General features: G+C 43.9%; 1 protein-coding gene across 2 annotated transcripts in view; it reads left to right on the forward strand.

Annotated features, from left to right (window-relative positions):
• The first annotated feature begins 257 nt into the window (after positions 1-257).
• Positions 258-27,624, forward strand: part of RFTN1 (raftlin, lipid raft linker 1) — a 134,711-nt gene continuing 107,344 nt past the window's right edge. For both annotated transcript variants that reach the window (XM_064167210.1, XM_064167211.1), the window contains exons 1-2: positions 258-579; positions 11,264-11,419. In XM_064167210.1, the coding sequence (XP_064023280.1) occupies positions 11,275-11,419 (145 nt within the window). In that variant the 5' untranslated portion in view covers positions 258-579; positions 11,264-11,274. The remainder of the gene's footprint in view (positions 580-11,263; positions 11,420-27,624) is intronic.

Genomic DNA, 27,624 nt, shown 5'->3' on the forward strand with positions numbered 1-27,624 from the left:
CTTGAGAGGAAATGTGCTGCTTTAAGGCCAGGTCTAGCTTGACTGTGTGTGACGAAGTACCGCGGCACGCTCGTCTTTTGGCTGGGACTGACGGGCAAGGAGCAGAGCGAGAGCGCAGGAGCGGGGGCTGAGTCGAGCACTTCCAGCCCTGGCCAGCGGGCGGAGCAGTTCACCTTCGGGCGGCGCCGGTAGAGTAGGCGGGAGGCGCCGCTGCCGCTGTCTCTCCGCCGGCTTCGGCTCTGCAGCTCGGAGGAAGAGGAAGTGGCTGCGGCCCCAGACCGGCCGGGCTGGGCGCGGAGCTGCGAGGCGCGGCCCCGCGGAGGCGTCTCCCCACGACGTGCCACCGCCCCTGGACTGCGCTGCACAAACTTTCTGCCGGGCAGCGGGACCGTGTGGCGGCGCAGCGCTGTCCCGGCACCTCCCTGTCGCGGAGCCGAGAGGGGAGCGGCCCCGGAGCGCGGCGGGCGGGCACGGGCGGCAGCCGGGGAGGAGGAAACGCTGTCACTGAGGCTGGCCGTCTCCGCCCGCCGGGCATCCTTCAGCACAGCAGGGCTGCGCTTCGTCCGCCGCCTGTCTCAGGTACCGTCTCACACCCGCTTGGCCCGGCGGGCAAAGTTAGCAAGGGGGCGGGAGAGGTGTCCGGGGCGAGTAAGGGGTTGCTGCTGGACAGGGCTGGTGCAGCAGAGCGGGAGAAGCCGCTCCGAGGTTCTGACTCGTCATGATCTGTCTTCCGAAGTTCGGAGCGAGGCCCGGGCTGGCCGGGGCGCCCGGCTTTGGAGGGCTGCTGGAGGCTGGCGCGGGGCGAGGCACTTCCCCCCCACCCTCTCCCCGGGCGGCTTTGGTTCGTGCGGTGCCCGCACGCCGCCGCTCTGGGGGGGGGGGGGGGGGCGGTCTGGCCACTCTCGCTCCCGTCGGTTGTCGAGCGGCCGGCGCGAGGCTCGCTGGCCGTTGTGGCCGGCGGGCTTTGTTGTCCTGTCAGACGGTAAGGAGATCTCCGGGCTCTGCTGGGGCTGCTGCAGTCGGAGTGCTTGCGAGTACTGGAGGCGGCTTTGCTGTAAATCGCTTCCAGAAAGCGCGGCTCTCCGCGTCCAGCCAACGCCACGGTGAGGCAGAGCCGGGAAGGGCTGTGAGAGGAGCCGCGGTGCCTGCCTGCCTGCGCGCCCAGCCCGGTGCTGCTCCTCACCCGCCGGGCAGCTGGGAGCGGCGGTACCGCGACGTGCCGTCCTGTGGCTAGCCGGGGTCTGTGTTTCTACAGCTCTTATTTTCAAAGGCTGGGCTGGAAATTGCTTTTGAAAGTCCGCGATACTGCTTCAGCGCATTTTTATAACAATAAGGAGAAGTAGCATGGGTCAGCAGTTGTGTATCGAATATGAAATACCTCTCGAGCTTATCTGAATTCTTGTCAGAGCAGCTACTCGCAGCCTGTGTATTTGTGGAAAAGGGTTGTTTAGTTGGATGAACTTCTAGAGCTCTTCTGTGGTACTTCCAGCTTCGTCAAATAATTAGTGGGAGACATTTGTTCCCCATTAGGACTGAGCGTGCTTCTCTGGATCCAGAGCGCTGCCAGCTCCGACCAGGCAGACAAGCCCAGCCAGAGGCTGCTGTGTGGCAGGACAGGGAGCTGGAGTTAGCTGGTTGGTCTTGGTAGAGGTGGCTGGTGTACTGAAGCGATTGTTGGGTGTGAAACAATACAAAATAATAGCTCCAAGTGCAGGGTGCTGCACTTTGGCCACAGCAACCCCATGCAGAGATACAAGCTGGGGTCGGAGTGGCTGGAGAGCAGCCAAACAGAGAGGGATCTGGGGGTGCTGATTGATACCTGCCTGAACATGAGCCAGCAGTGTGCCCAGGTGGCCAAGAGAGCCAGTGGCATCCTGGCCTGCATCAGCAATGGTGTGGTCAGCAGGAGCAGGGAGGTCATTCTGCCCCTGTACTCTGCACTGGTTAGACCACACCTCGAGTGCTGTGTTCAGTTCTGGGCCCCCCAGTTTAGGAGGGACATTGAGATGCTTGAGTGTGTCCAGAGAAGGGTGATGAGGCTGGGGAGAGGCCTTGAGCACAGCCCTACGAGGAGAGGCTGAGGGAGCTGGGATTGGTTAGCCTGGAGAAGAGGAGGCTCAGGGGTGACCTTATTGCTGTGTACAACTACCTGAGGGGAGGTTGTGGCCAGGAGGAGGTTGCTCTCTTCTCTCAGGTGGCCAGCACCAGAACAAGAGGACACAGCCTCAGGCTGTGCCAGGGGAAATTTAGGTTGGAGGTGAGGAGAAAGTTCTTCCCTGAGAGAGTCATTGGACACTGGAATGGGCTGCCCGGGGAGGTGGTGGAGTCACCGTCCCTGGAGCTGTTCAAGGCAGGATTGGATGTGGCACTTGGTGCCATGGTCTAGCCTTGAGCTCTGTGGTAAAGGGTTGGACTTGATGATCTGTGAGGTCTCTTCCAATCCTAATAATACTGTGATACTGTGAAAAACTAACTACACCTGACAAATTCTTCCGTGTTTTTGGCCAAAGTTTGGAAGCCGTGCTGTGGTTGTGTGCGTGTTTATTTTTATCCCCATAAAAAAAGGGCAGCAAATTATGATGTGAGTTTTTTATTTCATCTGAGAATAACATTAAGACATAGCTGATCCTCTAGTTTACAAGGGTCAATCTCTTTGTACATCTGCCTTTATATTTTGGTTGGTTGGTGTTTTTTTTTCTTTAATGAATCCATTCCAGCTTCTGGTATGGACTAACAGCTTACTGGCAATACATTTCTTTTTCGCAATCCTAGTGGTCACATTTTTGTCTTTAATTTCTCTTTTTTTCTAGAAGAAAACCATAACAAGGCTCAGAATGAAGAGTTATTTTAGGAATCTAACTTAACGTCAATTTAGTTACACTAGACAAGGGGCTTTCCATTGCTTGAATGCTGGCATTCCCCTGGTCTGTGAGCGAGGATGTGGGACAAAATGAGTCTATGCAGCTGTGAGGAAATACCTAGGGGAGTTCTGAGCTGTGGTACTGAGAACTGCAGATGCCATATTGAGTGTAATGAAGTGGCCTTAGAATTTGTGGTGAAAAAGCCAACAAGGTGGAGCCACAACACCCTGAAGAATAAAAATTAGTATTGATGATGGTTTGTATTTTAAATAAGTATTGCATAACTATGACTCTACCTCCGAACTTCATGTGAAGATTCCCCAGCTTCACACTGGATTCCAGTGGATCAGTTTGTTTTTTACCCCAAATTGACTGGCCAGGATTTTACTCTCTGTGAAGCCACTGTGTGTTGCAATACACATCTGTTTGTCATGCCTTGTTTTTTCTTTCATAACTGTCATTGCTATGCATGTTTCTGTTTGGTCCTTTCAGTCTTTAATTTGCTAGACAATAAATATTAGCTACCATAATTTCCCCATAAGTCCTTAAGAGTAGTTCCCTAGTCCTTAGCAATTTCAGTAGTCTCCTGTTGTCATGTGGAGGTGTCTTGCTTGAACATTTGTAGCAGTGGAATTTCAGTTTAACCTGTGCTTTGTCCAGTGATGTTAACAGTTGTCTTTACAGAATGCTTTTAGGGAGTGTATTTCTGGTTAAAATAGGTTGTGCCATCAGAGATATTTTGCTGTGCTGAAAGAACAAGTGTCATGGTATCATTAAGTATTGAGTCTTTTGGGTGAGTGTGGGTGGGATAAGAAGCAAGGGTCTCCCAGCAACCTACTGTTCCTCAGAGTGCTCCCCAACACCAGCACATTTGCCTTACTCCTTCACCAGTTCTTTCTGATCCTGTTTGCTTTTCATCCTCTCACCCACATGCACGCACGTGCAAAACAGTTTTGTTTGCCTAGAGAGATTAAGTGCAGCTGGTAGCAGCCCCTGGTTATGCATGGGGAGCCAACCTACAGACCCAGGGACAGTACAGAGGAAAAGAAGTATGTGTTATGCAGGGCAGCAGAGTTGAGCCCACGACCCGTGTTGTGAACGCTGTGATACAAACAATAGCACCTAATAATGTTTTGTTGAAATCATGTTATCACAATGGCATGTTACTTGATGTGCTGCGTGCATTGTGGCTGTTGTATATGAGAGCTGTCAGTGTAGTCTGTTCTAGCATTACTGAATCCATATCATATCTATCCACATATTACTTGTTTCCTTCCAGACTCCTCAGGCTGGACTAGCAATTGTCTTGATTGGCTAGATTCCCCCTTTTCTTATGTAGACAGTGCATTTTCTGGTCTCTTAAGGAGATGGTCCTAAACGTGGTGCAGTACTTGGGATTTTTTTAATTCTAGCAACTGGATCTGTGGTTTGTCATCACAGATCTTACAGAATTCTTGGTATAAGTCCAAATTAGTGCTCCTGATTTGTGTTCTGCTTCTGTTGTGGTGTCTTTGACCTTTTTAACTGCACTCAACTTCTGGCACATTTCACTTTGTGCTGGTGTTTCTTGATCCCAGACCATAGTTTCCTCTGCCGAGCCTTTTTTTCTTGTCCCTTGAAAGCTCTCTGATTATTCTACTTTTCTTTCTTTGTTAGGTAATTCATATCATTGCATCTGGAAACTTTCTTATGAATTCTCTTGTCACCTCCTCTGGATAAAAGAATTCTACAGATACTCATATTGTAGTTTAAACACGTTCCAGATCTGCCCTATGATTATGTTCTCCAACTTTTCATTTCTTTCAATCTCAGTAATAACTTCCCTTATTTTTTGAAATTTGCCTTTTGAAATTGAAAACCTGAATTGCAGATTTACTTTGCTTGGTCCACCATTTAATTTAAATAAAAACTATCATAAAAAGTAGGTCTGGGATTATTCTTTCACCAACCTTTGTATAAACAGAGATTTAGTTATTGGCTGCAAGTCTAAAATCCTGACAGTACTAGCTAAATTGGTGAGTATGTGGCGAAAAGAATTGGTCAGTTGTGACATCCAGCAATATATAGGTCTGACTTACAATAATTGTTCTTTGTGTTTTTAAAAGAAGTCTTTGAGAATCTCTTAAATTATTAAACAACTAATCCTTCCCCACAAATAAACTCTTTTACTATGTTTATTGAATACACACTTAGATAGTTTAGTTACCTGTGTGGTAAAACTCTTCAAAAGGGATCAAGTGAGTATCTCTGGGTACAGGAGTTCCCTTTTAATTGTATGGTCTCACAAAACCCCTTATACAGTAGTAAACCAGAGAAATGAGGATTGGAAACCCTTACAGGATCATCCTAGCATACTGTTCTTTTTTCTTTACATGTACACCAAGTTTGCCAGTTCTGGTATTTTTAATCCTCTGCTTTGGTTATCCTTCACTGCCTATTTTTTTTCCTTTTCTGTTTTCCCCCTCTATTTTCTCTCCTCTTGTTACTCCTTTTCTGCTTCATTGCTTTAAGTATGCTAAGAAAGGGACTCAGCCATAATTTGCAAGTTCTCTCAGGGTTTGTTTAATGCTGAATAGGGGCTAAATACACTGATGGTTTGTAGACTGGAAAGGATGCAAGGAGTGACCACATGCCAGCAAGTGAACTGAGCTGAGCATAAAGTGCTTATTATTTTGAAAATGGAAAGGTTAAGATTGCAGCAGTGAGGGTTTAAGAAAGTAAGTGTGTCTCATTGCTGCACAACAAATGTGAAGTCCAGTAATTATTTCTAAAAGCCTTCAAGCATCCTTGTGAGGTAGCTAAGCATTGCCCATTTAAGGATGAACTAGGATAAAAGGACAACCAGAATCAAGAGAGAAAGCCTGTTAATACTCTGTGCTTTTCCCCCCCCCATCTGCTAGACTTATCAGTAAGAACATTGTATTACTTCATTTTGTGAAGGGAACTTTGCCATTAACTTATGTATTATTAAAAAAACCAAACAGATTATGATAAAGATTAATAGAATCATAGAATCAACCAGGATGGAAGAGACCTCCAAGATCATCCAGTCCAACCTAGCACCCAGCCCTAGCCAGTCAACTAGACCATAGCACTAAATGCCTCATCCAGTTTTACGTGAACACCTAATTAAGATCCAGTGCCACTGTCTCCAAGATTCCATTGCTGGCCAAGGCTGAGCCCCCCAGTGACAAGAGAAACACCTCTGTGATAACACATTTGAGAATCAGAAAAAGTTGCTGGGTAGTGACAGTTGCAGGCAGAGAGAGAAGTGAAGATAAGGGAGAGAAACCGCCCAACAAATGCTAAGGTCACTAGTTCTGGACACAAACATATAAAATGTGTTAATGCAGGTGAGCTTGTTCTCACTAATTACACTTAAAAACAAGCTGACAGTAGCATAATTGACCTGCACATCACATTTTCTTTGGATGCCCATTGTAGATATGAAAACTATCTGGTTTCTGTTTCAATTGGTAGTGTATTGCACTTAGATGTGTATTAAAAATTAGAATATAGACTGTGTTAGCCTATACTTAGCAGTTGCCTCCAGTATAATAAGTATTTAAAAGAATTGTTTAGGATTTATTTTCAAATCATTCTGTAAGAAGACATCAACATAACACTTTCTGTAATATTGATATAGCTGAAATAAATCATTTAGCCAATCCATACTGAGTTGATAAACATACCTTAAATTACTTAGTCTTATAATCTATTCAGCCTTCCATTAGCCATGTGGTTCTGTTCCATTTCAGCATAATTTTCATTATTATTTCTTGGAGATAAATTGTTATGGAGTTCCATGAAAGGAGGGGGCAAAGTATCAGAGAATTAGCTCTTTATTTTTCCCCCAAATTCCCAGAGCAGAAAATCAGAAAGAAGGCAAATTGTTGTGTGGGTTTTTTTTTTTTTTCCCTCTCTGTGCTATTTTTCCTGCTGGAAAGTAATCCTAGGACTTGAACTGTTATTAAAAAGAAAACAAGTTGTTAGCCACATGATATTATTTTGTGCTTATTGTTCTTCTTTGCTAATTCTGAACATGTATTTACACTGGTTTGAACACAAGCTTGTAGAGTAAGAAAACAAATCCATGCTGCAGAGGTTGTTTTACAAAAGATCAGATTCAAAAAAAGAGCTATAAAAATTCCTGTATTCAAGATGTGCTCATTTTCATCAATCAGAGCTGCGTAAAAATGGAAATACTGTGGCTTTTTTCTTTCTTTTTTTTTCCTTAATGAGTACAATTTGTTGTAGAGGGTGGTGTTGGTTGGTTTTGTTTTTCATGGCACAGCATGGCCATTATGGTGAAAAATCAGTCTTCTGGTAAGCAGTCATTCTAAATTAATACCAAAAAAAGTGTAGCCAGCTGGGGATTGGTCTCTTCTGCCAGGCAAGCAGCAACAGAACAAAGGAACACAGTCTCAAGTTGTGCCAGGGCAGGTCTAGGCTGGATGTTAGGAGGTAGCTCTTCCCAGAGAGAGTGATTGGCATTGGAATGGGCTGCCCAGGGAGGTCGTGGAGTCACCATCCCTGGAGGCATTCAAGAAAAGCCTGGATGGGGCACTCAGTGCCATGGTCTAGTTGACTGGCTAGGGCTGGGTGCTAGGTTGGACTGGATGATCTTGGAGGTCTCTTCCAACCTGGTTGGTTTTGTGATTCTGTGGTAGTGCCATGGTCTAGTTGACTGTCTAGGGTTGGGTGCTAGGTTGGCCTGGATGATCTTGGAGGTCTCTTCCAACCTGGTTGATTCTATGATTCTATGTTTTGCATTCCAGCCCCAAGTGGGTGGGTATTCACACTGCCTGACTTGTGGGTTGGCACGTGGGCAGTGAGGGTAGAGTGCTTTTCTCAAAAGGACTGAGGACATGTTTACCAGATAAGCACGGGAGATTGTTGGTGGCTTCCACTAGGAGAGCAGGCTTGTGTTTCCTAGCATTTTCACCACAATTTAGGAAAAAATGCAAAACTCTCCATGATGTGAAATACTGAATCCCTAAAGCTTCCTGCAGCCATCACTGTTTGCTTAGGCAGAGAAGATCACAAGTTGTGAAAAGCAGCAAGAAATCACATGCACAGCATTTTTCTTTCATGCAAGGTGTTTCTAGTTACGCCACTAGATAACTGCTTGCTCAGTTATTCCAAGCATTATTTGAGTAACTAATTGGAAAGATCCTCATCAGTGTAAGCTTTGGAGGTCCCTTCCAGGCTGGACCATTCTGTAATTTAATGATTTAGGCTTGAGGTGAGGAGAAAGTTCTTCACTGAGAGAGTCATTGGACACTGGAATGGGCTGCCCGGGGAGGTGGTGGAGTCGCCGTCCCTGGAGCTGTTCAAGGCAGGATTGGACGTTGCACTTGGTGCCGTGGTCTGGCCTTGAGCTCTGTGGTAAAGGGTTGGACTTGATGATCTGTGAGGTCTCTTCCAACCTTGGTGATACTGTGATACTGTGATATGAAGGTGTGTGGTATTGCTGAGCCTGGAATGACTTGCAGCTCCTCCAGGAAGGCAGGAGAATGGATCAAGATTATTTCCAAGTAGTAGGAACACAATGGAATAAGCCAAAGCTATGGGGGATGAGTTGGAAAGTGCTCAATTAGCTGTGTTGGATAAAAATAAAGAGAAATATTATTTTTTTGTCTACTGGGAAGCTGATAGTAAACTGTGAATGTGATTCAGCTGTGAATGATGATTTTAGGTGCAGTAGGCATATTTGCAATAGAGACAACGAACAGCAGTAATATTTTAACAGACCCTGCTAAGATCTCATTTTGAGCATATGGTCACTTGTGTTCATGAAGAGAAATGAAAGCAGGAGTGATGTGGAAGTGAGCAGTGAGCAGGGAGCAGAGTTTTCACCTTATAAGTGACAGTACCTTGAGCACACTTATCCTAGCAAAATAGAGAAGGGATTTGATAACTTCCTAAAAATTATTTCAGAGGAATATGTGAGTGAGTGTAATGGAGGATATTAATTAATGATGCAAATTGGGATTTTTTCAACATTAATATTGTTTATTAATTTTGATATTCAGGACTCTCTTGCTACCTGCCTGGTAATTTTTAATAATAATTGGTTCTTTGCAACGGTCATGAAAACATTATGTAAAGGAGTAACTGGATCTAGAACCCTCAAGAAATAACTAGTAATAACACAAACATTAAACCATTAGAACTGGAAAGAGGTGTCCTTGTGGTCAGTTATACCGCTTGCCTGCTAGATGGACTCAGGAAACTCCTTTCTGCTTCAAGGCAGAAGGCTAGGATTCACTTACAGAGTTTTGCTGAAGATTTGCTAAAGAGGCTTTGAGTATTTACTCACAAAATATTTCCTGACCTACAGGGTTGACTACAGTTTCCACTTGCAGGGAATTCTGTTGGTGTCTTCTTACCTGTTGAGGCTTCTGATTTTCCTAGGCTCTTAGCAGAGGTGCTGGGAGAAAGCAGACAATCTTTGACCTGGTCCTGGTCCCTTCTGGATGATCTGTGTCCCTTCTAGGGCTCCTCATCTTGGCAGGTGTATACAGGATGTCTTGCAGATCTGCAGTCTTGGCAGAAGACTGGCAGGTGTCATGCTGGCTAAGCAAGCCTATTGTGTGGAGGCGTTTGGTTCCTATTCCTGGTAAACTCGAAGCAGTTTCCAGGCAGACAAGCCCAAAATATCAGGGCTTGTTTTTATGCAGCAGGGCTAGCTTATAGTTTAGCATAGTGTGGCAGGGTGCAATAAGACAGTGAGGCAGAACACTGCCAGAAGCAGAGCGCACGATAAGGCAGAACAGCAATGGTGGTAGCAGCAAGCACATTGTGTTACCTGCTCATCTCCTTTGATCAGTGTAGTCTGAGTCTAATGGACCTTTGGACACAGATTAGCCAATCAGAATGGCAGTTAGCTGAACTTAACCACATTAGGTGAAGTCAGGGCTTGCTTTTACCTTTTAGGGCAGAACACAAACAAGTGTATAAATGTGTGCAGGTACCTTGTAAACAAGTTTGGACAGACATGGAAGCACCAGGCCTTTTTATCTTCCTTTCCCATGGTTGTTTCTTCCATCAGCAGAAGGAGGGGGAGCAGAAAAAGGAGCAAGCCAGGACATGTTCAGGCCTGTTTTGGACTGTTTAGGCCTTCCATGACAGGGAGGGCAAAACTACAAAAATGAAAGTACTACGTTTCTGGTCATTTGAGGAATAGAGCTGTGACACAAGTTTACAGTCACTTCTTTGGAGACAGAGAACCTGAGCTAGTTTTTCATTTACTGCTTTGGGTTTGTTAACTCTTCTGGTAAAAGCATCCCTGGTCTGTGACTCCTATTTTTCAGCTGCTCATTTCTATCCAGCAGAGGTTTCAGGGATGCTGAAACACAAATCTGCATGGTGCCTCATACAGCATATTTACAACTGAACAGATCTTGGGCCTCGAGGTGTCCAGAGTGGCCTGTGGGAGCCCCTTTCTGTCACTGATTGATTATTCTGTATTTCCCTCCCCATCCCTACAGCATGGATTTCTCCATGTAGCTGAAGGCAGGATGTAGGGTGAGTTGCAAGGTAAAACCTCAAGATTCTAGCTGATGTGTCTTTATCTTTTCATATCTGCTGCTGCTTGGAATGATTTGCCTCAGTCTGACCAAGTGTCGTTGAAGGCAAATGAGAGGATTTGGATCATCTGAGTATTTTCACCAAGCAATTCTTCCATTCTTTCATACTCAGATGAGCAATTATGTGCAGGATATTGAGAAACATTTACTGTGTAGCAGAAATGGTTGTCAGAAGTAATCCTTCCAAACACTGGCAGCTTATTAAAGAGAACTGGATTAATCTCTGGGCATGTGGTGGTTTCAAGCTGGCTTCTTTAAAAGGTCATTATTTCCTGTTCTTTACCTGGAAAAAAAATCAAGGTAGAAGGAAGTGAGGTAGTTCTCTAAAGGCTGGTAATTCTTTGCAAAGATACTTCCCCCTTTGAATTGCAAGTCTAGATATTAATTTGGATGTTACAAACATCTGTAAAAGATAATACTATCTCCTCTCATTGTAACTGCATATATAGAAATGGCTATTAAGTTGTCAGCCCTTGTATTAGCCATTTTTTATAATGGAATATGTGTCTTTCAGAGTATCCTATTGAATACATTTGAAAGATGCAAAAGACATGCATTAAACTGTCAATTTTCCAATAAAATAATAGCATGCCTAGGAGTTGAGATGCATGGTATATACTTCAGTTACTATCTGAGCACGCATTAAATTATGCTGGTTTTGTATAGTTTATAGGTAGCTTGCACTTAAAAACTGAAAACCACTGCAGTATACTAGTGCAGTGCCTAAAACCACAAAGGAAACCCCCAAATTCATGTTGTTTATACTTTTTTTTTTTTTCATTTTCCCTTTTCATTGCCTCTTTGTGTCAGGAGCTGCTACAATGGGTTGTGGATTGAACAAACTAGAGAAGCATGATGAAAAACGACCTGGTAATATCTATTCGACTTTGAAGAGACCCCAGGTAGAAACCAAGATAGATGTTTGCTATGAATATCGATTCCTGGACTTCACAACACTAAATGATAGTAAGTACACAGTATTTTTCTTCAGAATATTTTCTGTTCAAATGAACATGTTAATTGCTCCATAATGTTTTTTTTTAGTAGTAGTTAAGTTTTTTTTATGTCTTCTGTTTCTTTAAGCAAATGCCTTCATAATGTGTACATGCAGAAATCTTCTTGAGAATGCTCTGTAAATTTTTATCCTTAGACCTAGTTGCAGGTTATTGGATTTAAATTGTTTTACACTTTATGCTAGCTGGGATATTTTAGTGGGAGGAATTAGATGATAGGCTGTGAAAAGGAAATAATGGTGATGTTTGCTTCACTCATAGGTTTGCTGAGGTGTATAAAAATAAGAACACAAATATAGATAACACAGTTGCTCTCTTGGGCTCTGACTGCTTTCCTTTTCTCTCTCTAACCTGCTGTCTGTGTAACTAATCCCTCTGTTTCCTAACCTCCCTCTGGCCAATTCTCCAAACTCACCTTGAACATAAGGCAAAGTCTGGGATAAGGTAGAGGGGTTGAAGGGTGCTTGGGAGTCCCTCTTGGGGACTCTGATTTCTGGGAGGAGTGTCCTATTTCTGTATTGCTTTTTAACTTGTATATTTCTGTCTTTAGCTGTATATCTTATAAATATCTGCTTGGATGTTGTGCTAAGCTGTAAATACAGCTTTATTCTTTAATTTCTAGAGTCTAGTCTGGGTGATTTTTCTTAAGTGTGTGTGTGGTGGCAGATAACACCCAAACTATCACATACATACACCCCCTTTTTGTTGTTGTTGTCATATTTTTTTTGTTATTTACTTAAATATGAGGGTTTGTTTCCCTAGCTTGCATTTTATCCAAGTTTTGTATGGTAAAGCAATTCAGGTCTCACAGGTTATATACTTAACGTGTTTCTTCATCCCTTTCTGCTCCCTGTGCTCCCTCGGGATTATTTTGAGAGGTCAAAGTTTTTGTTTTCAGTCTTACTAACTTACTTTAAATCACACTTATGCAGTTACAGGTGCACCCATGTGGGTGGAAACAGCATAATGAGAGAAAATATCTCCCACAGAAAACAAACTCTAAAACATCAAAGGGATGAAAGTCCAGTTTCATGCAGTTTTTACCTTTTGTATTTTGGTGCTATCTGAAATAGTCTTGCTTTAATTCACATGACAATCCTCAGATATTCCATTCCTTTTCTTTCTGATTGACATGAAGCTTCTCTGCCAGTATTGCTCACACCATTGCCTGTGCCCTCTTCCACTTCAAAATTAGCCTGTTCTGCAAGCAATTGCTCCTCACACCATTTGGAAGTTTGAAGCTTGAGCAGAAGGCTGGGACCTGCTTCTTGCTATATATAATACAACACAGTACCAAAATCTGTTACAGCTAGCTGGCAGGATGCCAGGTAGAGCCTCTATGCTTTTGCCCTGCGGTGTGCTGCTACTTCTCTTGTTTTGCAAGTCAGGTCAAAGGAAAAGCCAATGTGGTAAGTCTCTCACTTGATGTGACACCTCTAGTGCAGTTTAGTATGTTCAGCCAAGAGTGATTTGAATTTGTTGGTTCTTAAAACTTGCTGCAAGTGAACTTGAAGTTGAAAAAGGTGTAAGTCTGGAGTAGGTGGTTGGACAAGAGTGCAGTTTTGTAGGTGATAGGGAAGCTGAGAAATTTTGTCTTTACAGCCTAGCTCCAGCACTTATGAGTTCTTGTGTGTTTTGTTACAGTAATTGGGTTACACAGCAGTTACTAAGAGCACCAAGCAACAAGGATGATTTTTTTTCCCATGTTTCTGTATTGCAGCTTTTTCCATGTTCATGTTTTTTGATTTTAGTTTTTTTTTTTTCATTTCAACATGAACTGTTTAAGTTCTTTTATAGTTTGACAACTTTTAGTGAGATGTTCTGTACACTATGCTCTTAGTGCAAATGACTTGAGGGCCTTTCTGGGATGCCTCATAAGCTTTAGCCTGTGTGTTCTCCTTATACCTCATGAAATTGTCTTTGTCAATGTATGGAGGAAGAATCTGTACATGCATTAGCAATGTGACTTGCCTCAGGCACAGAGGATGTCTGTCACACAGCAAAAAATTAAAGCAAACTTTCCAAGTCTGGTTAAATGGATAGATTTGTTGTAAGACATACTTGTATGTTTGTCTTACTTATCATAGATTGCTTTGCTAAGAATTTAGGAAGCATGGTTTTAAAGAGACTGTAAGTAGAAGTGCTTTTATAAAGGTCTTTGGCTTACCAAAAGAGTGTAAGCCATCCATCTCTCACTGGATTCTATTCTACCATGTTGTATCCCCATCATTTGAGCCTTCAGATTCCAGTGGATAAGAGATGAGGAGAGGATGTAGGTGTTCCTGCTCTTTCTCCCTAGTGGCACCCGCAGCTATGTGCTCTCAGGATTAGCAAGGCAATAGCTGCTGGTTAGGCAGCTCACTCCCTGTTTCCTGTCATTGGCTGTATGAAGGCTCAGATTGCACTGTGTAGTGTTGCAACGTCCCAGGTTTTTCTTAACGGTAGTCACATTGTAGGTTCCTTTATGTTTTTCCTCAGAAATAACTTCTGCAGATAACCAGAGTTAAGGCTAGGTGTTTCACCTCTATTTATGTGGGTTCAGAGGCTTCTAAAAATGAAATGCTCACAGCTGCTTAGAAAGAACATTTGGATTGTGAAATGTGTCTTCTGTGAATCTACTCTAGCACTTTCAGTGTGCATATATATCCTGACATATTTTTTTCCACAGGCTTTCTGCTTCATTAGGTTTCTAGAAAAAGCCATATTAAGTTAATAGTGACTACAGTGTGTTTTATTATATTCTTATCCTAGGCTTTATTTACAAGAGTAGTGATCCTGGCTTAGAATACAGGTACTGATTTTTCTCTGGGGCTTTTCTGTTGCATTTACTGCTCTGATAACTGTCTCTCACAAGTGTTTAGTCTTAATGGTGAGAAGAATGTCATTATGCCCATATTGCAAGTAGGAGCTAATACAGAGATCACAACCAGAAGCTTTCAAACTACTTAGCATTTTTTCATGGGTTGCAAAAGCAGGTTGCACTGAGTTTAGTCATAAAGGTAGGTGCTGGTCATGTTTGCAGTTTAGAACTGCATGTGTTTCCAGATCTGATATCCAGATAATCAGAGCTCACTGGCAAAATGTTTTGACTGCAGTTTCACAGGCAGCTAAGTGGATGCAAGTTTTCTGCAGCTCTGTGTGGTGAGATACTGCTACCCTCTTCTGCCTCCTGTTAGCTCTCTGAGTGGTTTTTAACTCATGGATCTGGCTATGTAGTCTTTTTTATATGGTTACACTCTGCCACGTCAGTGTCTTGTGGAAGGGTCTAAGGAATGCTGGAGCTGGTAGAAGTAATGGGGCTATGCAGTCAGGGAGAAAAATAGGACCTTCTTTAAATCAACTCACTGATATGAACTCAATCTCTTAGCATAATTCTGTAGAAAATAGGGATGGCAAGATTGACTTCAGAGACCCTTCCAGTTACTGCACCATCCCCAACGTGCCAGGGCTGGCCCCCAACTCGGTCTCCTCGGCAGCGTGGCTGAGCAGCGAGGGGGAAGCTCTCTTCACTCTGCCATCGGCATCGGGAGGGATCTTTGTCCTTAAGCTGCCTCCTCATGATGCACCTGGTAAGGAGAAGGAGCAGGCTGTGTCCTCATGTCACCACGTAGTCTGACATCATCACCCTCCAAGCTCTGAATTTTGCTTGGGGGTGTGTCTGTCTCGTATTTACTTCACATGCAGTGAATCAGCCATAGGATAAGAGGAAATGGCCTCAAGCTGCCCCAAGGGAGGTTTAGGTTGGACATGAGGAACAATTTTTTGCCCTGGAGGGGTTTCAAAGCCCTAGAGATGTGGTACTGAGGGCTGTGGTTTAGTGCTGTCCTGGCAGTGCTGGATTAGGGGTTGGACTTGATGAGCTCAAAGGGCTTTTTCAACCTAACTGATTCTGTGATTCTAGGGCATGAGTCTTGTGAGGAGTAGTAGAGGGACCTGGGGCTGTTGAGCCTAGAGAAGGAGAGGCTGAGGGGAAGATCATCTGGCTCTCTACAAGTCCCTGAAAGAAGGTTGGAGGCAGGAACAAGCAACAGGATGAATGGGAATGGCCTCAAGTTGCCACAGGGGAGGCTTAGGTTGGCCATGAGAAGAAACTTTTCCCCTGAATGGTTCTCAAACACTAGAACAGATTTGATGGTTGGATCCCTGTCCCTGGTGGTGTTTAAAAGCTACAGAGATGTGGTGCTGAGGGACATGGATTAGCACCAACCTTGGCAGAGTTAGAGAATGGTTGGACTCGATGATCTTTGAGGTCTCTTCCGACCAAAACGTTTCTGTGATTCTGTGATTTCTACTGTCAACCTGGTCTTTGCTATGATAGTCAGAAACTTAACTTTGCTTGCTTGCTGTCTTCTGTTGTTGTTTATCTTCTGGTATAGACAGTAGAAGGTATGTAAGCAAATATACTCATTTAATATACATTTTACTAGTTTCTGGACTTGAGCTTCACTCTGCACTGATGCAAACATCCAGTGGAAAATAATGTTTGACCACTTATGTAAGCACTGTGTAAATATTGCATAGGTGCACAATACAGAAATTAGGACTTGAGTGTAAACTTCAGTCTGACATTTCCCAGTTTCACAGAATGGATGGCCTTGGAAGTAAAATGTCTAGAGAAATATTTCCTAGGCTTTCAAGGAAAGTAGGCTTGACTGTCACATGTAGCTTCATTCCTGGTGTGCTCATCCAGGTCCTGAACTCTATACCCACCTCACTGTTGTCTTGTAAGGCTCATTGCTTCACTGAGTCAGGCTCATCTGTCACTATACGGTCCAGTCCAGTGTCTCATCTCCAGCTGGTTTCTTCTGACAGATTTCTGGTCAGTCATTTCTTAATAGTATAGGCTGGATGTTAGGAGGAAGTTCTTCCCAGAGAGAGTGATTTGCCATTGCAGTGGGCTGCCCAGGGAAGTGATGGAGTCACCATTCCTGGAGGTGTTAAAGTAAAAACTGGATGAGTCACTTAGTGCCATGGTCTGGTTGACTGGCTGGGGCTTGGTACTAGGTTGGACTGGCTGATCTTAGAGATCTCTTCCAACCTGGTTGATTCTGTGATTCTAATGCTAATGTTGCTCCCCAAAGTCCTTCTGTCTTAGAGACCGGCATGCGGTGGGTTCAGCTAATGCCTTGGTGAGGGAGTGCACTTGGCAACTTAATACCTTAATCTGCAGTTTGAATGTTCTTCCAGCTCTCTGCTGGCTAATGCTCATTTCAGAGTTACTCAGCTGGTAGCCTTTTCACTGACTTTGAGACAGTGCTAAAGCTTTGTGTCAATGATTGAATTTAAAAACAATCAAAAAACTTGAGGAAAGTAAAAGGGAGTAGCATTAGACTGATGTTGCAGGAAATCTTTTGTTATGGAGACAGAGGCAAATTAAGGTTTATGTGCATATACTTAAGGCCTTTATTGGGATAAACCCCCTAAAAATACTATATCATCTGCCCAAATGTAAAATAATGTTGTTTATTTTGAATTTCTCTCATGTAAATAATTATCATCTTCTACTTCTCTTACCTCCAAGTCTATTTGGGAACAAGAGGTAAATGTTGAATGAACCTGAGGAGGACACATGCTGACATGTGGAATAGTTTTAGTTTAATGCAACAATCATAGAATCATAGAATCAACCAGGTTGGAAGAGACCTCCAAGATCATCCAGTCCAACCTAGCACCCAGCCCTAGCCAGTCAACTAGACCATGGCACCGAGTGCCTCATCCAGGCTTTTCTTCAACACCTCCAGGGACAGTGACTCCACCACCTCCCTGGGCAGCGCATTCCAATGCCAATCACTCTCTCTGTGAAGAACTTCCTCCTAACATCCAGCCTATACCTACCCCAGCACAACTTGATACTGTGTCCCCTTGTTCTATTGCTGTTTGCCTGGGAGAAGAGGTCAACTCCCACCTGTCTACAATGTCCCTTCAGGTATTTTCATCAGTGACTCTATGGAGCAAGCTGTTTTGTTTGGTTATTTTGTTTGAAAGGGAAATATTTCAGTGATTTGTGTTCCTTATCTGATCTGCTTATTTTGGTAAACAAGAGTGACTTGCAGTGGAAAACTTGCACTGACCAGTAGTACAGAAACTGAGGTCTCTCCAGCCTTTATTTCATCCACTTCTCAGTTGTTATGACCTCCAGAGAGAAACTAGGAGTCTCATCGTAAGTTATCTCTTCCCTTCTCAGAGTAGTGTGGAGTTTTTTTGGTATTTAAGGGATTTTATTTTCTTACTGCTTTGATTGAATTTTTTTCCCCCTTTGCTTTGCTTTACAGTCCTGTAGCACTTCATTGGTCTGAGTTATGACAGGTTTTGGCCTTGAATAAAATTGGCATAAAACATATGCTAGCCATGTGATGAGAATGAAATGGGGGGTATATTTTTTTTTTTTCCATGGGGAAAGGCTATGCTCTGAACAAGCTGTTTGTGCTATAAAACCACTAAAATCCAGATGTTTTGACTGATGGAATGAAAAATAGCAATGCTTCACATCCCAAAGAAGTTCTTAAGTTATAATGGAAATACAAAGGTGTGTGGGTTTTATCCTTATTTTCAAGACTTTTTAGTTTAAAAAAAAAAACAAACAACAAACCACTTTTAAAAGTAAGGTTAATTAGTTATATTCCAGCATTACCAGCTTATATTTTGCTTGAGTGTGTAACTTGTTGTTGTCCAAGGAGAAAAGCCAAGCAGAAAGGGACCTGGGGGTACTGGCAGATAGTAGCTGAACATGAGCCAGTAGTGTGCCCAGGTGGCCAGGAGAGCCAATGCAATCCTTGCCTGTGTCAGGAGCAGTGTGGCCAGTAGGACAAGGGAGGTTATTCTGCCCCTGTACTCAGCACTGGTCAGGCCACACCTTGAGTGCTGTGTCCAGTTCTGGGCTCCTCAAGTCAAGAGAGATGTTGAGGTGCTGGAATGTGTCCAGAGAAGGGCAACAAAGCTGGTGAGGGGCCTGGAGCACAGCCCTGTGAGGAGAGGCTGAGGGAGCTGGGGGTGTGCAGCCTGCAGAAGAGGAGGCTCAGGGGTGACCTCATTGCTGTCTACAACTACCTGAAGGGAGGCTGTAGGCAGGTGGTGGTTGGTCTCTTCTCCCAGGCATGCAGTAACAGAACAAGGGGACACAGTCTGAAGTTGTGCCACGGGAGGTCTAGGCTGGATGTGAGGAGGAAGTTGTTGTCAGAGAGAGTGATTGGCATTGGAATGGACTGCCCAGGGAGGTGGTGGAGTCACTGTCCTTGGAGGTGTTGAGGCAAAGCCTGGATGAGGCACTTAATGCCATGGTCTAGTTGGCTGGCTAGGGCTGGGTGCTAGGTTGGCCTGGATGATCTCAGAGGTCTCTTCCAACCTGGTTGATTCTATGGACATGTGTTTTACCAGGACAATACTCCTAGTAGAAGAAATTCACTACACACATAAAACTTTCTGATTGGAAGCATTTTTTATATGCATTGTGTGTATATACTTATACATGTGCACGTGTGTGTATATATATACATAAAATGTGAAAGTACCTTTCATGTTTTGACAAGCTTCTGAACACTATACAGTAACCTTTTGGAACCAGTTACACTGCTCAAAAGACATTTGTTACTGTCTTCTTACAACTGCTGTGGCTGGGCTTTTGATTTCAAGTTTTTTCTAATACGAGACAAAAATAGTGTGGTAATGAATCTGTAGAGAAGATGTAATTACTATATTGCAGTCAGTAGTTAAAAGAAACATTTCAGTATGGATGCATTCTTAATTTGAGATTAGATTTTAATTTTAGGCTTAATAAAAATCATTTTTCTCTTTAGAGTGGGGAAATAAGTAGTCTAATTGGAACTTGGAAGTGTCATGCACTGGGAAGTGTGCGAGCTGAGGTTAGAGAAGGTATATTTTCTGTAGAATATGTGTGGGGTTTGTAGTCAGCAATGTCTGTTTGCTGCAGAGCACAATATTTTGTATTGACTTCAGTGATTACCATCTCTTCCTATTGGTAATTTTTATATTGCATTAAGCAGTTATTTGTGCCTGGCTTCTGCTTTCTGTTTCTCTTCACCATTCACTTAAAAAAACCAGATATCAAAACCAACCAGAAGCCCCCACCTCTCTGAGCAAGTGACTGTACACTCCCCCCAAAAAAAGAAGAAATGCTGCAACCCTGCATTTGCAGGTGTTGTTATTAGATTTAAGACTAGTAAAAGGAATTGTTTCCCCATTGGTAAAGTGATTTTATTTCCTGTTTTCATTTCTGTAGGCAAAAGAACATAAATAAAATTAGCATTTGAGTTTCGTATTTCAAGTTGACCAGGACTGTTACCACCGTTTTGTTCTTGGGAGTAATAAAATTAGCACAGCAAAATATTGATAGGTTATTAAGGTGATGTGACAGCTTGAACAGTTTGAACAGGACTGTGTATAGATCATCTACAACAGATGAAAATATTGCTTCAGAGGAGAATAATAATTCATAGGTACAGAACACTAAGACCATGAGCAGAAGAGGCTAGTGGTTTACTTCTGTTTACACTAGGTTCTGCTAATGCTTCTCTTCTGTCTAGGCTTTGTCCATGCACATATCCCATTCAACATCCTTTGATTTCATGCCCATAATAAAAAGAATCAGCGTAAGGAGATTGCCAGGTCTGGGCTTCAGTCCTCTCCATTAATGTGAACATAAAGAAATGTATCTTTTTTTTTTTGCTTCTCTTGGTATTCAGTTTCAAGTGAATTACAGTCTGCAGTAATATGTAACCCTTCAGGACTTGCCACTGTAAGTCACAGCCAAATGAAATGTTCCTGCTGTAGCAGTTTATAAAATTTATTTCCATGTCTTGGGAAACTTTCAGTTTGACATAAAAGGAGCATTCCATATGTTAGTAGTTTAATAAATGCAATAAATTACATCATAAATGTAATTGCTTTAAAGAGTTGTTAGGAATAATTCGCTCTTCTTTTACCATGTTTGCATTTTTCATAAAGATGCCTAACTTGAGTAAAATCTGTTAGACATATTCTAGTTTCTAAACACAAGTTTTGCTTTTTGTAATCACTGTATCCAGATCCTTGTTATGCTAGACTCTATGCACAGATTCTCTCTTCTGTATGTAGAAGCATATCAGTATCTGCACGTCAGTAATGTGTACAATATGCATCTTGTCCGTGAATTTGTACTACTGAGAAAGGTGATTCATGAGGATATGAACACTTGGGTCTTCTCACAGAATCATCCAGGTTGGAAAAGCCAGATTTTTAACACACAGCACCAAATCTCTTAGCTGTCAATCTGCCAGCTGCTTTCAGGTGGGTTTGGAGACCCCTGGAGGTCGGTGGGTTTGGAGACCCCTAGAGGTAGGGCTTGCTGTACCACCCATCTTTCAGGGATTGTGTCTGTCTGGATTTCCAGTTGCCTCGTTTGTTTTGGTCTCTTCCCTGTGTCTTCTGAGGGGGGAGAGTTTGAACCTGTGCTGCTAGGGGAGCCTTTTACCGAAGGGACATGCTTGCACGTTGTCCCAGATTTGTCCACGTGGGAACCACCTGAATGTCTCCCCCTAGAGTGTCCGTCTCTGTGAGAGCCAAACCCGAATGGAAGCCCATGAGCATTCAAGGCCATTAAACATTCAGCCCACGTCATGGCATGCTCCTGTGTACTTTCAGATCTGCGGTTTCCCACAATCGCCCTTTCAGTTGTCGCTATGTTTGTCAGTGCTTGGACCCTCAGGCTTGCTGGCAGCCCCTTCAGGAGAGGGTGAAGCCGCTCTGGGTCCACTGGAGCGCTTAAGGGACAGTCCTATTGTCCCTTATCATGCGTTGCTTGTACACAGACGAGTTTATGGAGTGCTGTAATCAGCTCCAAGGAGCTGGTGACTTCCAACTCCATTGGCTCCCCTCTGCAAGAGAAGACAGCAGGTAAATCTTTTCAAGTAGTGTGTGCAGCCTAATCCAGTTACTCAACAAGGATACCCAATGTCACAGTATTATCAGGATTGGAGGAGACCTCACAGATCATCAAGTCCAACCCTTTACCACAGAGCTCAAGGCCAGACCATGGCACCAAGTGCCACGTCCAATCCTGCCTTGAACAGCTCCCTTCAGCAGAATGCGTGTTTCCCAGCTGCTCAGTTTTTGCGTGGTGATTTTGTTCACCTTTGTAATGCTAATCATACTGTTACATTGATTTATTAGACTATTTTTATTCATGAAGTTGTAGTAGATAGATGTGGGGAGGGGAAAAAAAAAAGAGATACCATTCACAAACTCTAGAAAGGCCAAAGCACGTGTGGGTGTCAAACAAATGCAGGTTGGTAAATGAGAACACAATGGAGTTACTGCTGTTGTGTGAGAGCCTGAGCCAAGCTGCTGTAGCCAAGCATATGTGCAGTCTTAGTTTCTCAGTAGAACAAAGCAGTTTGCATTTGTCCAGTGATAGGACAACAACCCCATGCAGAGATACAAGCTGGGGTCAGAGTGGCTGGAGAGCAGCCAAACAGAGAGGGATCTGGGGGTGCTGATTGATACCCGCCTGAACATGAGCCAGCAGTGTGCCCAGGTGGCCAAGGGAGCCAGTGGCGTCCTGGCCTGCATCAGGAATGGTGTGGCCAGCAGGAGCAGGGAGGTCATTCTGCCCCTGTACTCTGCACTGGTTAGACCTCACCTTGAGTGCTGTGTTCAGTTCTGGGCCCCCCAGTTTAGGAGGGACATTGAGATGCTTGAGCGTGTCCAGAGAAGGGCAACGAGGCTGGGGAGAGGCCTTGAGCACAGCCCTACGAGGAGAGGCTGAGGGAGCTGGGATTGGTTAGCCTGGAGAAGAGGAGGCTCAGGGGAGACCTTATTGCTGTCTACAACTACCTGAGGGGAGGTTGTGGCCAGGAGGAGGTTGCTCTCTTCTCTCAGGTGGCCAGCACCAGAATGAGAGGACACAGCCTCAGGCTGCACCAGGGGAAATTTAGGCTGGAGGTGAGGAGAAAGTTCTTCCCTGAGAGAGTCATTGGACACTGGAATGGGCTGCCCAGGGAGGTGGTGGAGTCGCCGTCCCTGGAGCTGTTCAAGGCAGGACTGGACGTGGCACTTGGTGCCATGGTCTGGCCTTGAGCTCTGTGGTAAAGGGTTGGACTTGATGATCTGTGAGGTCTCGTCCAACCCTGATGATACTGTGATACTGTGACAAGAGGCAGCGGGTGCAGGCTGGAGCACAGGAGCTTCCATGTGAACATAGGGAAAAACTTTTTCACTGTGAAGTTGTCAGAACACAGAAAGAGGCTACCCAGACAGGCAGCTGTTGGACTAGGTGATCTTTTGAGGTTCCTTCCAGCCCCTGACATTCTGTGTGTGTGATCACCAAGTCCAACCTGTAACCATACTCTGCAAGATTCACCTTAAACCACATCCTGAAGCACCACATCCAGACAACCCTTAAACACATCCAGGGTTGGTGACTCAACCACCTCCCTGAGCAGCTCAATCCTTTTATGTTTTGCTTTATGGTTCCACCTAGTTGTACTGCAAGAGGAAGTGCCAAAGAGCTTTATCTAAAGCTGTATGATGACCATGACATAACGGGGAAAAGGTCCTGGGCAGTCCAGTTCTCATGGCCTTCAAAGCGCCCTTCTCACTAAATCTAAAGCAAGAAACTGATTATGCTAGTTTGAGGCTAATTGGAATATTTTAATGAGAAAAATTAGATTATAGGCTGTGAAAAGAAAACAGTGGTGATGTCTACTTCACTCATAGGCTTGCTGAGATATATAAAAACAAGGACACAACCATAGATAAGACAGTGTGGGTGAGTGTGACAGTCTCTATCTGTTGGAGTCTGTGCCTGTGCTTTTCTTCCTGGACTTTGGCCATGTAACCCAACTAATTCTGCTTCTAACCTCCCTTGCTGATACTCCAAGCACACCCTGCACGTAAGGCAAACTCTGGAATAAGATAAAGGAGTGGAAAGAAGGTGAAAGGGTAGTTGGAAGTCCCTCCTGGGGACTCTGGTTTCTGGGAGAGGTGTTGTGTTTCTGTATTACTTTTAACTTGTCTATTTCTTTATATAGCTGTAAATATTGTAAATATCTGCTTGTATATTGTGCTAAGCTGTAAATATAAAGCATCATTCCTTAACTTTCAGCTGACTGATTCTTCTGGGTGATGTCATAAGTGTGTGTGTGTGTCTGGAGGGGCAGGTAATCCCCAAACCATCACACTGGTCAGTGTAATGAATTACATTTCCTAGCCCATTTTATAACAGTTATACCTGCAGAAAAGCTGTACTTTTCAAATGAAAGAAAAAAATGAAACACAATATGTCTGTTAAAAATCTCAAATACATTAAAGAGCACATGCATGATGTATTTTGGAAATATCCTTTCAGCTTGTGATGGGAAATGGAGTTTTGATTTAGGCATCTTTATGAGATCTCACCCCAAATACATCAAGTGATGTAATAGGCATTTTTTCTGCACAGGTATCTGGGCAATGGATGTGTGCCCAGTTGAATGTAGTTATGAGCTCTTACAAGTGGTGCATCCTGTACACCATCCAGACAGAAATGTTGTTATTCACTCAAATAATGGAAAAATAATTACAGAGCTGTCTAAAGAGAGCTCTGAACTTCATAGAATCATAGAATGTTAGGGGCTGGAAGGGACCTTGAAAGATCATCTAGTCCAACCCCCCTGCCAGAGCAGGATCACTTATACCACATAACAGGAATGTATCCAGACGGGTTTTGAATATCTTTCAAGAGGGAGACTCCATAAACTCCCCAAGCAGCCTGTTCCAGTGCTCTGTCACCCTCACAAGGGGGAAAAAAAAATCCTCCTCATGTTTAAATGAAACTTCCTATGCTTCAACTTTCAGCTGTTGCCCCTTGTCCTGTCATTAAGCATCACTGAGCAGCTCCTGGCTCCATCCTCCTGGCACTCACCTTTACATCTTTATAAACGCTGGTGAGGTCACCTCTCAGTCTGCTCTTCTCCAAACAGCACAGCCCCAGCTCCCTCAGTCTCTCCTTGTAAGAGAAATGTTCCATTCCCTTAATCACCTTTGTGGCTCTGCGCTGGACAAACTCCCAAGGAACATTTTCATTCTATCAGCAACTCAGGAACTGCACATGATTTTCCGAGTTGCTCTGTCTTTTGCCACTGGCTTTGTACATTTTTCCAGTCTTCATGTGGTTTTCATGTTTCTGATGCTGTTCAGGAGCCAAGGAGACGGGTTTGGCACTTTGCAAAGCTGGTAGACAGGCATTCTTGATGAAGTGGTGAAGTTTTTCAAGCCACAGGGGCCCAATCCTATGTTCTCAGAAACAAAACTTCACCTGTGTTTAAATGGAACAGATCATACAACGACTTGTAACCTTGAATAATAAATGCCTCATGGGTTTATTATGGGAGGGAAGTGATTAAGAGTCATCTCTAGCAATCTGCTTCATCTTTTTGTGACTTCTTCCAATAATGTTTTTGACATCAGCCAGATGATACACAAAATTATGCAAAATTTTAATGGAGGTCTTAATAATTTACTTTCTAGGTAAGTGTTGTAGTTTGGCTAAATCTCATGGAAATTGAAGACTTAGTATTGGTTAGTCTTGAGAGCAGGATACAGTCTTTGTGAGGAAACAGGAATTGCTGCTGTTAACTGCCAAGCAGCTTCTCTTAACCATACCAGAAAGAAAACAGTGAGTAGCTGTACCTTGATTATGTGGCATTTTTCTGTTTGCAGTTGTTATTTTGGTCCTCTTATGTGAAAAATAAACCACCTCTGTTGTGATAGTAACAATATGGGTGTTTAGCTATTTCACATAACCTGTAACCGTGTCTTGATGGGTTGGACCAAGGGTCCACATAGCTCAGCGCTGGTGGTGCGTATCTTAAGCTGCTAGTGAGTGCAGGAGGAGTGGACAGCCAGGTTAGAGCAGTTCTCCTGGGCAGCTTATGCTACATTTATATGCATTTTGAAGATTTGGCATTTTAACAAAAGTTAGCACTCTCTTGTACAACGAATGTCTGCTTTAACAAGGCCAAGGGTGAAGTTCTACACCCTGGCCACAACAACCCCAAGCTGGGGACAGCGTAGCTGGAGAGCAGCCAGGAAGAAAGGGACCTGGGGGTGCTGTTAGGTAGTAGCTGAACATGAGCCAGCAGTGTGCCTAGGTGGGCAGGAGAGCCAATGGCATCCTGGCCTGGATCAGGAACAGTGTGGCCAGTGGGACAAGGGAGGTTATTCTTCTCCAGTACTCAGCACTGGTCAGGCCACACCTTGAGTGCTGTATCCAGTTCTGGGCTCCTCAATACAAGAGAGATGTTGAGGTGCTGGAACATGTCCAGAGAAGGACAGTGAAGCTGGTGAGGGGCCTGGAGCACAGCCCTGTGAGGAGAGGCTGAGGAAGCTGGGGGTGTGCAGCCTGCAGAAGAAGAGGCTCAGGGGTGACCTTACTGTTGTCTAGAACTACCTGAAGGGAGGCTGTAACCAGGTGGGGTTGGTCTCTTCTGCCAGGCAACCAGCAAGAGAACAAGGGGACACAGTGTCAAGTTGTGCTGGGGGAGATATAGGCTGGATGTTAGGAGGAAGTTGTTGTCAGAGAAAGTGATTGGCATTGGAATGGGCTGCCCAGGGAGGTGGTGGAGTCACTGTCCCTGGAGGTGTTGAAGCAAAGCCTGGCTGAGGCACTTAGTGCCATGGTCTGGTTGATTGGCTAGGGCTGGGTGCTAGGTTGGCCTGGATGATCTTGGAGGTCTCTTCCAACCTGGTTGATTCCATGATTCCTCTTGCATGTGCTTCATTCTATTCCATGTCTTTCAACCTATTGCACTTGTTTCAAAGCAGCCCGGATCAAAGGTATCTAGAAAATGTTAGCATTCTGCCTTGTTTGCCCTCCTGGGGGCCCTTGCAGGAAGTACCATTTTGTGCTAATGCCTGTCTCATGCAGATTGTAGCATGTCATTGCCTCTGCCTGTAACACTTGTGAAGGGATTGTACATGGAGAAGCAAGTCAGATTTCTGCTCTGCTTCTGGGTTTTTGTGTTTCTGCTTTTTCATACATGTTACTAATGTACCTACTGCCTGATGTTGTCTTCTGATTTATTTGCCACTTGTCAAAACTACGAATGTCCTTCTGCAACTGTATCAGCTATTGTGTGAGCACACTTCAGAGGAGCTGACTCCCTCCTGCTCCCTCCCTGCTTTGTCTGAGGAGGCTGTCATGGGCTATGCTTTACTTCCTTGGGTTTTCAATCTTCTGTGTGCTCTACCCTACATCCACTGGAGGTTACTATGGGTGTAGGATGCAAGGTTGGACTGGTAGGGCTGTGGCTGCCTTTCTGTGCTGAGGATGATATGGTGGGTCAGAATTTGCTGTTGTTACAAGCTGCTTCTACTGCCTTGTTATCATTGGAGTCAATGGCCTGCAGTGCCACCTTGCAAACACTGCACTTGCAGCCAAGCACAGCAGAGCTGAGTGTCTAGAAGTGAAGAGATTCACTCCTTTCCTGGTAACAGTTGATCATTTATCTTTTTTAGGTGGACATATTTACTTTGTCTCTCCCCTGACTCTGAATGCCCATTTTGACTTCTTTTTCCTTTCCTGTTGGCAGAAGCCTTTGGCTGCTGGCTCAGTGGCCTTCAGGAAACTGTGGCACTTTAAGACTTATTGTAAAATTCCATTAAGAGAAATTAGGGACTTCCCTCAAAGGTCAGTGCACAGTCTGAATGAGCAGGGCACTGGTTGTGAAAGAATAATATTGATCAAGTCTGTATCATTCACTGGTTTGCTAAGAGGTATAAAAAGCCAATCTATAAACAATCTTCTTCTCTTGGCTTTTGGACACTGGCTCTGTTTGTTATTCCTTTGTTCCTAACTCTTCTATTAACGTTTTCCAGATAACACTTGAGCTTTGCAGGTTTTCTGTCTGGGGAGAGAGAAGAATGTGACATTGTCTGCTTCTGGGCTGCTTCTTTGAGCAGGAAGATTGGATTTCTGTAGTATTTCTACATTGTATATAGTTGTAAACACATGTAAATATATGTATTTATTTGCTGTAAGATATGGCTTTATCTTACTTCCAACACATCTGAACTGGTGTGGCAAATTTTAATTGGTAAGGTTAAAGTTCCCAACCCACCACAGAAACCTAACAGACTTAGCAGTGAGCTGTGTGCTAAGGAAAGGCATTGCTGAAAAGTAGCAGC

This window comes from Pogoniulus pusillus, chromosome 28, assembly GCF_015220805.1.
Source record: "Pogoniulus pusillus isolate bPogPus1 chromosome 28, bPogPus1.pri, whole genome shotgun sequence".
Taxonomy (NCBI): Eukaryota; Metazoa; Chordata; class Aves; order Piciformes; family Lybiidae; genus Pogoniulus; species Pogoniulus pusillus.